At 29.2% G+C, this 13,319-nt stretch overlaps 1 protein-coding gene across 1 annotated transcript in view; it reads right to left on the bottom strand.

Moving 5' to 3' along the window:
* Window positions 1-10,638, bottom strand: part of LOC131854877 (myogenesis-regulating glycosidase) — a 54,252-nt gene extending 43,614 nt beyond the window's left edge. Inside the window, exons 1-2 of the mRNA XM_059206058.1 lie at window positions 10,613-10,638; window positions 6,765-7,430 (exon numbers count right to left, since the gene is read on the bottom strand). Of these exons, the coding sequence (XP_059062041.1) occupies window positions 6,765-7,412 (648 nt within the window). The 5' untranslated portion in view covers window positions 7,413-7,430; window positions 10,613-10,638. The remainder of the gene's footprint in view (window positions 1-6,764; window positions 7,431-10,612) is intronic.
* Window positions 10,639-13,319: the final 2,681 nt, after the last annotated feature.

Genomic DNA, 13,319 nt, shown 5'->3' with positions numbered 1-13,319 from the left:
GTTAGAGGTGGCAGATTCGTTTAGCCCTGACCTGAACACGGATTTGTAACCTTCTCGAACAATATATAACAAATTGTATTTTGGTGTCTGTACCGTATTTATATTTGCATGCATGCATGCATGTAGTAAAAAATGGGTATTTCAATATTACCAACAGACACTCCAATTTTGTTTATATGTATAGATGTATAGGTTAGGTTTTCTAATCTATTTTTTACAATTAAAACAATTTCACAGATTAAAACAATTAATAGCTAGTGTATTTTCAACGCATTTTATAGAAATAATAGAATAGAATAGAAAATCATTTATTCAAATAAGCTTAATTTAAGCACTTTTGAATAGTCATAACAATTTTTTTTTATCTACCGCTCATTCGGAAATCTGTCTCATCACAAGAAGAATGAGCAAGAAACTTGTGTGTTGCTCTTTTAAATAATCCTTGTAAGTTCACATTTATAAATCGAAACGTGGAATACAAACTACCAACCAGCACTGATTTAATTGATGAAACAGCTTCAGTGAATCAGTGGTATATTAAAAAAATAAGGATGACTATACAAAAGTGATTATATATACTCTTTACATATTACAGTTAAATATATATTATTATTATATCATCATCATCTGCTCTTTCCTTATCCCATTTATTTGTGGTCGGCGTAATATGTTTTTCGCTTCCATTCATCCCTTTTTCACAAGTTCGCAGTCATCTCGTTATTTCAGATCGACGTGTTCTCACCATATATCTTTCGATTTATATTCCATGAGTATGATTCTTTATACCTATATTTAACAGGACTCTCTATCTAGTGGTTTGGCCCACCGTTTTACTTCTAATGGTTGAGGATTCAATTCCTCGCACGGTAAAAACATTTGTATTTGTCAGTATTCAAATTCAAAAACCATTTATTCATGTAGGACAATATAGCCGCTTATGAACGTCAAATTTTTATACTATAACTAGCTGTCTCGGCAAACGTTGTTTTGCCTTAAAATAAAATAAAAATTAGGGGTGGACTACTCCTAACATTTAGGGGGATGAAAAATAGATGTTGGCCGATTCTCAGACCTACTCAATACGCTCACAAAATTTCATGAGAATCGGTCAAGCCGTTTCAAGCCGGGAACGAAAACTATGACACGAGAATTTAATATATAAGGTTTTTTCACTATCGTCCGTATTCAATTCAATTCAATTCAATTCAATTTATTTACTGGAACATGTGTACATAATGGTCTTAAGATTATAATAGTTCCAAACATGCCCTGCCGTTTATTTTTTGTATCGATCTGGGTGTTTTCTATGTATATTATGTATGTATTTACAAAAATAATATTTGTATCGGTCTAGTACATATAACACAAGCTCTGCTTAGCTTGGGAGTACATGGCGTTGTTGAATTGGAGACATATATGTATATATTTTATTTGTAAGCATCCCATAAAATTAATTTATTTATTATTAATACTTTGAAAAACATATAAAAAATCCCTTTCAAACTGGTAAAAGTATATTTAACCAGTTTGAAAGGGATTTTTCATATGTTTTTTCAATCGACTTAGACAGGTAGACTCACGAGCGAATACTAATTCAGTTACAGTGTAGTTTTTATTATAAAATATTAAATTAAAAAAAATAGTTCTTGCAATTATATTAAAGTATATCTAATAGTTATTTAAATAAAGTTAAATTGTAAACACATGGTGTTATTTAAGTTATAATTATTTTACCATTAATTAACTATGTTTTCCTTGTTATCCGATAATTGGTAGGGTATTGAGCGTATTCGATAATTATAGAACACATACAACATACATACAAAAGTAAACAACTATTATAGGTACACACCTAGAGTAATCAATATTACTACATACAGGACATTTACTTTGCTTTATATACTTTAAATCATAAATAGACATGAATAGAAATATTTGTGTAGGGCCATAGAACAACTGCAAAGGTGATTACTCATCACCTTATGATAATCACTCATAATCTTATGATGCTTACTCATCACCTTATGGTGATCACTTATCACATTATTATGTTCACTCATCACCTTATTGTGACCACTCATCACCTTATTATGATGACTCATCAACTTATTATAATCACTCATTACCTTTGCAATTGCTATGATAACCACCACTCGTCAAACTACATGATCCCAGATCTAATTTTAGTTAAGACTAGCTGTGGCTGCGACTTCGTACGCGTGGAATTTAACTTTACTTATCTAAAATCAAAGAATTTTTCTAAAATAAAAGTAGCCTAAGTTACTCCTTATTACATCAGCTACCTGCCAAAAGTTCTGTCAAAATCGGTCAAGCTATTTCAGAGATTAGCCGGAACAAACAGACAGACAGACAGACAGACAAAAATTGTTATTTTGGTGTATGTTCGTATTTATATTCATATGCATGTAGTAAAGAACGGTTATTTTAATATTACAAACAGACACACAAACTTTATGTATATGTATAGATGTATAGATTAGGTTTTCTAATCAATTTTTTACAATTAAAACAATTTCACAGAGATTAAAACAATTAATAGCTAGTGTATTTTCAACGCATTTTATAGAAATAATAGAATAGAAAATCATTTATTCAAATAAGCCTAATTTAAGTACTTTTGAATAGTCATAACAATTTTTTTTATCTACCGTTCATTCGGAAAGCTGTCTCATCACAAGAAGAACGAGCAAGAAACTTGTGTGTTGCTCTTTTAAATAATCCTTGTAAGTTCACATTTACAACGTGTCAATACAAACTACCAACCAACTATTTTTTGGGTCAAATATAAATATATAATAAGATTAAATCAGTCGTAGTGATAAGAGCAGAGTCCCTGCAAGCATGGATACCTGGATGAGCCAGCCATCACTGCGCTCGACCATATTTTTAATAATTCATAAAAAGGAATCTTTATAATCTACTAAATTGTATAATATTAGCTGTTATTAGTACTACAGTAACATTCATCTGCTTACCTCATTTTTTGTTAATATTATTTTTGAGAGGTAATAATGTATAATTATTATACATATAATATTATATTACATATATTACATGTTGTTACTTAGTACGCGTGGAATTAAAAAAAATCTAAAAAGAAGAAGCTATTGTTACACCTCATAACTTATAACACTGGATGTCCGCGAAAGAGAGTTTGTGTATGACTATGTATCATTACAACACACACACACAAAATCTATAAGGAAGAATTTTTGTTAATTGAATAAATATATAACACTTTCATATCGCATATGGACAATCTATTTCAGATAACCTTTAGAAGTTATTAGATAAAGTCGCTGTAATAAAATGGCGCTGACACGGATTAGAAAAGTGTTTACAAACAAGTGTATGAGACGAAGTAAATCGGGTTTTAACTAATCGACTAAACTAGTAAACAGACAAGCAAAAGTGGTGATGAGCTGACTACATGATGCGTGATACAAGGGAAGAATGGAGTAGAAAAATAACAGAGTGGTATCCTAGAGACGGAAAGAGAAAGAGAGGGAGACAAATGACGAAATGGAAAGATGATTTGTAGTGAACTGTGGGCACATAATGGAGAAGAGTTGCACAGGATGGAAATTAATGGAAGTCACTGGAGGAGACGTATGCCAAAAGGCACACTGAAATAAAAGATATATCTATTATGATTAAAAAGATATTTCATAGTTAAAATTTAATTAGCGAAATAAAGGGCTTTATTATATTATTATTATTTTGACGGCCTCGGGGGTCTAGCGGTCTAGTACACCTCTTTACAACCAATGGTCGCGGGTTCGATTACGATTCGATTCGATCACGGCACAAACATTTGTATTCATGAGTATGATTGTTGTATCGGTCTGGGTGTTTCCTATGTATATTATGTATGCATTTACAAAATATCTATGTATGTATATCAGTTTCTAGTACCTATAACACGATTTAGCTAGCTTAACTTGGGTCTAAATGACGCTGTGTGAATTATGCTGAGATTATTATTATTATATAATATTATTATTTAAAGTAGTAAACAATTAGTCGATTTATAAGTTAATAAATAACTAATACCCATCCCCTGTACATACAACACAAATATTCTCATTGACGAAGATGTTATTCATACTATCATATTTCATCCAAATAATAAGGGGTTTTTGAAGATTGTTACAATGGGTAATCGTTAGCTAATAGAGGATAATAGAATTCAAATTACATTAAATGGGGATTCAACGATTGTACTATATTAGATCATACTATCATATTTCATCCAAATAATAAGTTTTTGAAGATTGTTAGAATGGGTAATCATCAACGATTGTAAATTACATATATTCAGATTTCCATTCATATTAGACCATTCATACAATGCCCCTTTGAAACTATCGAACTGAATTCGTCAAGATGCCTTAATTAGACCTAAGTTTACGCTAACAGTTTAAACCGTTCGGCGACCATGGTTTGTTGCTGAACAATCAACACTAGGCTTCCAAGTTATATCTGAACTCTATTCAATGCCTGATGATGCCTCGTTCAGAGGCGAAACACGTGTCACAATATGGGTGTAGCTCAATAACGGTCGGAATTTGATCACCATTAGAGACGGTCGTAATGGTAGTCAAGTTTCCGCACTGATTATTTATGGTCATGCTAATTGTAGAGGAATTAAACAAAATAATATAAATCTACTAAGTAAAATATTTTCCGGTATAATTACGTGAGCTAACCTACGCAAATGGCGTTGTACAAAGTTTGCCCGGGCATACCGTAAGAAATGATAACAGGAAGTAAATATTAGCGTAGACTAAAAATTAAAATCATTTATTCGAGGATTAGTTTATTTGATGAGAAAAAATAAACGGTACGGCTCGTGTTGATCCTCCTAAGAGGATGTCGTTGGTCAATTTATACGTAGCGCGAGATGTTGGTACGATTTCAGTATCACCATGCAGTTGTTACTATTATTATATATTTTGATGTTATTCTCTGGACTTGAGAACCAAGTATAAATAGATCTCAGAAGAACTTTGTCACATGTGATGGTGGGTTAATCTTAAGTTAATACCTATTTTGATTCTGTTTTTGTCATGTTTTCGGTGAATTGTAATTACAATGATTGTAAATTGTAAGAGGGAACTGGTACCTAAAATCTATATTTTAGTTTAGATACCAGAGAACAATGTAAAATGTGAATTAAAATTATTATTATTAATATGGATATAGGTTATATATATGATTAGGTCAACCTAGGTTACATATTGATTCATAGATCGAAAATATTTGCTTATTAAACTCGCAACTAAAAAAGTATTAAGGTCCTTACAGTAAATATAAGATTATTTGATAGAAAGTTCAAAATATATTTAAATAGATCAGGTATATTTCTATACTTTAAAAAAATATGCACATTTATGAACTAAGCTCATTACCAAAAATAATTAAATATATTTATAATATGTGAATCTTAGGAATCAACTTACATTCTTCTTTCCAATATAATCTGCTCTTATAGCTTGAAAGTCTCTAAGTGTATCTGGTACTGTAACTGATTTCTTTCCCAATTTTCGATATTCTACTGTATCATCCCCTTCAATAGACACGTGTTTAACATCATTATTCAATTTATTATCAATATTCGGTTCTGGCTCTACTTCAGGATCTGCGAATCTAACTTCTGGTGTTGGTGAACGCACATCTGGAGAACCGATTTTAAAAGTCGGTCGGGGAAGACCACCTTCCTCATCAATGTACTCTAAATCGTTTGGTGTTCGATTGGCTTCTAGAATCAGTCGCCTCGTATCCGGTGGCATAGCCACATAATCGTGCGGATAAGACGGTATATTTACCCGAAGATCTGGTTTCTTTCTGATTCTCATTTTAGGTCTTTAAAGATTGTATTTCTTATTAGAATATATGTTAGATATTTTATCTTTAACTATATACAAAGTATAAGAGTAACAATCGCATTAAAAAAGTATATTATGTACACAATTCACTGAATCATTATTATCACATTCCCGTGTTATTTGCTATTTAAGTACTAAGATTTAAATGATCAAATATTATTTTTGGCCACTGTTTGGAAAATGCTGATAAGCATTTATCTCAAAGAAATTTATTATAAACTAATATTTTCGGAGTTAGTTTCTAGGCGTGAATTCTACATTGCGATATTTTATTAATTGCAAAATATATTTTTTCGCGTTCACTGCAAAATAATTATATCAAGACTGAAGATATTTTTCCGGGGCTTTATCAAATGATCATATCGTTTGTTTTGATAAAAGTCATGTGACGTATCGATAGCATAGTCTTTTCTTTGTCTTATCAACTTTACGCATGATATCAGCCGCCCAACTCTATTTGGCATAAGATTATCTAATAGACGGTAACTGTTTATCAGCGTTGCACGCTGCTCTTAATTAGGGTAAGGTTAACAGATACAAGTAATGATTACTGGTATATCAGCGTAGATAAAGATATATAGTGCTTAAGTTTATTACTTTGCAAACAAGTGTACTTGCTAAGCTAGCTTTCATTCTGACGAAAAGAATATGCAACGTAAATTTTATAACAACTTTATGTAATAGCGCGTGACATTCCTGCAATTATTACTATAAATTATGTGATTTACTCGATATAAACAAACATACCCAAGGTTAAATATTTTTTGTCGGCAGTTAAATAAAAATCTAATAAATACCTATTGTAGTAATTATGATGTTGTGAAAAAAGAACGGAATTAAAAGTTGCATAAATACCTCATCTTGTGGATTGTTCAAGTATTGCTGACGAAGAACTTCGGATTCAAGATTCTGAAGCGTAGGCATCGATATTGAGTTCCGCCTCAAATTCATTCTCCTGATCTCCGTGTCGTCTCTTTCCTCATCAAGCAAGGCGTCCGATTCTTCTGCACCAAACGCTTTTGACGTACTTGGAGATGCATCGGAGATCTCTGTCGATTGCGTGCTCGGGCTATTTGGTTTAGTGGATTTAGATGAATAAGGGTCTAATGTTACATATAAAGTCCCTTCAGGAGTGTTAACTACAATGGTGTCACTATTCGGCGATGAATGGACAGATCCCAGATCGGAAGCGTGTATCACAATATTGCCATTTGGTTTATAATTAGCTTCTCCTTTTTCAACATCTCTGTATCGTTTCGGCCGAATAGGTTCATCTACTTTAACATGATTAGGTTCAGTAGCCTCATCCACAAATGGTATATCTTCATTTATTTTTGTTTCTGATGAAGGACGTCTTGTATCCACATCTTTACTGTTGGATATTCTAACATTATCGAGTTCTACTACTTCATCCACAAATGGTATATTTTTGTTCATTCTTAATTCAGGCGAATTGAGTCCTTTAGCCACATAGTTATTGGGTTGTTTATTGCTGCCATCCATAATAGTCTATTCAGCTACCTGTGAATAAGAAATACAACATATTCACACCAGTGTTTACGTACAACTAAATCGTAAATGGCTGTTCCTTATTCGATGTTCGCTGACATATTGCATATTATTATGAGTGCCTATCGTCTTAGTTATTAGTACTGTCCATATTTGCTATTGTGTGATTCACCGATGGTGTGGTGATATGGCATTGTACTACTGGCTTATGTTATTATGTTTTCTAAGCAAAGTATCATCTATTGCTTTGAAAATTTAATAGATTTTAATAACAATATTTTTTTTGTAATTAAAAAAAAGTAAGACTTAATCATGTCTATATTAAAATTGATTTAAAACCCTATTGAATAGTACATCTTTTTATGCAACCACATTAGAGACATGCCTCGTTACCAAGGTGTACTTTGTAAAAAGTCATTAGTGTGGAGTACAACCATTTATCTGCCAAATAGCTTACTTTATATGTGTTTTGTTTGAAAGAATAAGAGGCATGACATCCCAGAATGATAACGCATAAGATGACTACTACTGCTATTGATTAAATTGTTTAATTTTGACGAAAAAGCAGTAACATAGTGTCACTATGTTCTCCTTAAAAAGGAATCTATATTTTTGTAAACCTATCCAATCTCATTTGATAATAATAAGAGCTCAGTTTCTTGTCAGTTCTTCACATCTCGAAATCACGCCGAACTGACGGTAGATTTGACATATCGTAAGAGTCTGTAACAGACCTACATGAATAAAGATATTTTGATTTGATTTGATTTGAATAACGTTACATTTGCCATTAAGTAATCCGACAGTATGTTTACATTTCTAATTATATAAAATAAAGAAACCTATAATACATGAGAGTCGTTTTGAATTATTATTTTAGTTATACTGATGTATAAGTTATATATGTATAATTAGATCAAAATCAGTTCAGTAGTTTTTGCGTGAAAGAGTAACAAGCAACCATCTATAGTCACAAACTTTCGCGTTTATAATATAAGATGATTTATTATGTACAATGATAAACTGTATAGTACCTATCTATGTACGAGTAGACACGAGTTGAATACAATAAGCAATAAATTACGCCACGTAACATCAATCTTGTTGTGATAGTTCGTGTCACCGACAAGAAGTACCTATTTATTTGTTTTATATCGTCTACGGCAAGCAGAGCTTATGTTATGGATACTATACAACTGATATAAATACTTAGTGAAAAAGTTAGTTTGACGTCCAATTTTAAACACTTAAAAGTATGATGCAAAACCAACCTGATATGATACGAAGCATCGAATTTTCTGCTTTAAGAATAAAATCATGGAAAATTCTGATTTTACTCAAATAATTTTCCGTCAAAAATGTGAAATTTCGATAAGAAATAAATTGTTAATAGAGCATCTTTTACTTTAAATATTAAGGAATTCTTAATATATTGTTATTTGAATTATAATTGCAGGAATTCAAAAATTATAGAACTTAGATGGTTAATACAAAAATTTAAATAACAAAACATATAATTAGAAAGAGAAATCAGTAATAAAATATATAATTAATAATTAATGTGTTCTTTTTGTGCTTGAATTTTCCAAAACTATATATTTTTTATGGCAACCTTGTGTCTCTTAGAGGCTGCTCTCTCTTATAAAACCCTAGTGAAAGCGGTACAGTTGAGTTTTGTGGTGATTTACTTTATTCTGTTTCACTAAATTATTATTTATTTTTAAAGTAACTTTTACACAAGACTAACTGTTTTTCGTTTCTGTCCTTCGTAATTTCTTCGTATTCAAGTGTATCACTATATTACATATACTTGAAAACGAAGAAGGACAGAAAGTAAAAACATTTAGTTTCGTATGTGTTTAAATTATGAACGAAAAACTGTATTAATTTTAAATACAAAGTATTCCACATTTTAGAATTATATTAAGTGTGTAAAATTATTTAAATTAAATTTGTGACAGAACTAAATCATATCATAAAACAAATTTTAGTATTATTGTTACTTAGTGATTTGAATAAAATTTATTACATAACTAAATGATACGATAGGATATGACGTAGTCGTGTTACTTGACGTCATAAAGTCTTATGTTAGTTACTTAAAAAACCTTAAGTATGTAGACAAAACTGTGGATTATCTCTATATGGTAATAATAATAAAGTATTACGCTACTCTCGAGATGCGAGAACGGGACGCAATGCTATGTACACAATGCGTCAGACAAGGCCAACGGTAGCTTGTTTACACACAGATTATCATGTGATTAACAACAAATTTAGTTTTCCTGCGTGTGACATCAGCTCCGGCTATCGTAGGTGGGATTAGTTATTATAATATAATAAAAAATATTAAACATGTATTGATACGAGAGAGGGAGGGGGGGGGGGGTATTAATACTAGATACCAGAAGTTTAAGTAGAGACTTTTCTATGCTATTTTATAATTACTAAATAATTATTTCGTCGCGTGAAATTTATAGCTCATTTGTTATTCTGATGTATAAGCTATATCACTGTAAAGTTTCAACAAAATCCGTTTAAACCAAAATGTTTTTTCTTTCTTTCCTTCTTTCTTTCTTCAGTAGTTACTGCGTGAAAGAGTAATAAACATCCATCCATACATACAAACTTTCGCATTTATAATATTAGTAAGATATACTCCGGCTTCGCACCGATATACATGTACTATACATATAAAATTAACTCTTGAATAACTCTAACTATTGCTCAAAACTGCAATAAAATCCGTTGCGTTGTTTAAAAGATATAAGCGAACAGACAGCGAAAGCGACTGCATTTTATATTATGTAAAAATACCAAAACTGTAACAAAACATATTTCCACACGCAAAGTGTACCATAACTTACTTCTGGCTTTATAATATTAATTACGATGTACAGAATTTAATTTAAGATAAAAGGAAATATTGATCTAAGAAGTTCTTAAGAATATCCTTCAATTCTTGTCCCTGACGGGTCAAGGTAGCCAACTTTGAAAAGGGCGAGCACAATAGGTCTATCTAGGTCGCAGTGCTACAGCTCTAAGCACCTGACAATAGTCTCCCCAATAAAAAAAGTGTGAGCAACATATTATTAAAAATAAAAAAATGACAAGCACCTGACAATACCCCAAACACCCCAACAAAAAAGGTTAAGCAGAAATTTAAAAAAAAGTACTATTCCCTTGGCACTTACCTCTCAAGCATGAAATACAGGAATAAAGCAACAAACACTATAACGATTATGGCATAGATAAAGTAATCTAAATGGAAGATACACCAATAACATTTGACATCCTCTTTGGTACAGCATCTTTCACAATCGATACTCATTTTGAGATAACAACTTTAATCACGACGTTAAACTTCCAAGTTAAATTTAAATTAGCATACTAAATAATTTTCACTATTTAAAGCATTTAAATTTATAATGAAAATAGATTTCACTTCTTACAAAAGTTAAAAATACATTAACAAACTATTTTAAATAAATTTCACAATTTACTAAAGTTTTTGAATTAAAACTAAAATAAATTTAACATCTTATTAAAGTACATTTAAGTTAACAAACTAAATAAAATTCACTTCTTTCTAAAATTAAAAACAGAATAGTATTGACTGTCAATAAAAAAGGAGATATGTTTATTAAAAATGTTACATATTAATTTATTACTTAGTAAATAAAAATATATTTATTGTCAGTTACAATACGTTAACATTATAGATACCACGACACTAATGCATCTAAAATAATTAAAATATAGTTTCTTATATTGACATGAATGTTTAATAACTCATTATTAATTTTTCTATTACAAATCTGATAAAACTTGAAATTTAGAAATAACTACTCTTGTATAATACCCATGATAAACCAATTGCATTAACAATTTCCCAGATGTATAATTAACTTAACTATAATTTAGTTTATGTGTAAATTAATAGATATAGTTTAGTTGTAATATAAACAAATTAAAATTTTTATATAAACGTTATAAATGCAATACAATTATAGACAACTATTCACTTTCGAACCTACACATAAGACTGAAAATTGGTTAGTAATTGTTAAACACATTTCTGATTGAACTAGAAATATTTTATGAGTTTTCGACGATGTTCGAGTATACCAGTTAATTATAATTATGGCGGTGCTGCCCGCTTGGTTATATCTCCTATTTATTATTAAACGTTTCAGCTACTAAATGCAAAATTTTATAATCAAAGTTCTAAACTAATTAATAATAATAATCGAATATTTTATACGTACTAAACAAAGGTACCTATTTTATTTTAAGTGGTTTGGTTATATCTCCTATTTATTATTAAATGTTTCAGCTACTAAAAGCTAAATTTTATAATCAAAGTTCTAAACTAATTTATATTAATAATGGAATATTTTATAAATACTAAAGAAAGGTACCTATTTTATTTTAAGTGGCTTGGTTATATCTCCTATTTATTATTAAATGTTTCAGCTACTAAAAGCTAAATTTTATAATCAAAGTTCTAAACTAATTTATATTAATAATGGAATATTTTATAAATACTAAAGAAAGGTACCTATTTTATTTTAAGTGGCTTGGTTATATCTCCTATTTATTATTAAATGTTTCAGCTACTAAAAGCAAAATTTTATAATCAAAGTTCTAAACTAATTTATATTAATAATCGAATATTTTATAAATATTAAACAAAGGTACTTATTTTATTTTAAGTGGCTTGGTTATATCTCCTATTTATTATTAAATGTTTCAGCTACTAAAAGCTAAATTTTATAATCATAGTTCTAAACTAATTTATATTAATAATCGAATATTTTATACGTACTAAAGAAAGGTACATATTTTATTTTAAGTGGCTTGGTTATATCTCCTATTTATTATTAAATGTTTCAGCTACTAAAAGCTAAATTTTATAATCAAAGTTCTAAACTAATTTATATTAATAATGGAATATTTTATAAATACTAAAGAAAGGTACATATTTTATTTTAAGTGGCTTGGTTATATCTCCTATTTATTATTAAATGTTTCAGCTACTAAAAGCTAAATTTTATAATCAAAGTTCTAAACTAATTTATATTAATAATGGAATATTTTATAAATACTAAAGAAAGGTACATATTTTATTTTAAGTGGCTTGGTTATATCTCCTATTTATTATTAAATGTTTCAGCTACTAAAAGCTAAATTTTATAATCAAAGTTCTAAACTAATTTATATTAATAATGGAATATTTTATAAATACTAAAGAAAGGTACCTATTTTATTTTAAGTGGCTTGGTTATATCTCCTATTTATTATTAAATGTTTCAGCTACTAAAAGCTAAATTTTATAATCAAAGTTCTAAACTAATTTATATTAATAATGGAATATTTTATAAATACTAAAGAAAGGTACCTATTTTATTTTAAGTGGCTTGGTTATATCTCCTATTTATTATTAAATGTTTCAGCTACTAAAAGCTAAATTTTATAATCAAAGTTCTAAACTAATTTATATTAATAATGGAATATTTTATAAATACTAAAGAAAGGTACCTATTTTATTTTAAGTGGCTTGGTTATATCTCCTATTTATTATTAAATGTTTCAGCTACTAAAATCTAAATTTTATAATCAAAGTTCTAAACTAATTTATATTAATAATCGAATATTTTATACGTACTAAAGAAAGGTACCTATTTTATTTTAAGTTTGGTTATATCTCCTATTTATTATTAAATGTTTCAGCTACTAAAAGCTAAATTTTATAATCAAAGTTCTAAACTAATTTATATTAATAATCGAATATTTTATACGTACTAAAGAAAGGTACCTATTTTATTTTAAGTGGCTTGGTTATATCTCCTATTTATTATTAAACGTTTCAGCTACTAAATGCAAAATTTTATAATCAAA

Source organism: Achroia grisella, unplaced genomic scaffold (genome assembly GCF_030625045.1).
Source record: "Achroia grisella isolate CSIRO2021 unplaced genomic scaffold, CSIRO_AGI_Agris_v1 utg1248, whole genome shotgun sequence".
Lineage (NCBI taxonomy): Eukaryota > Metazoa > Arthropoda > Insecta > Lepidoptera > Pyralidae > Achroia > Achroia grisella.
This window is presented reverse-complemented; position numbering and strand designations above follow the sequence as displayed.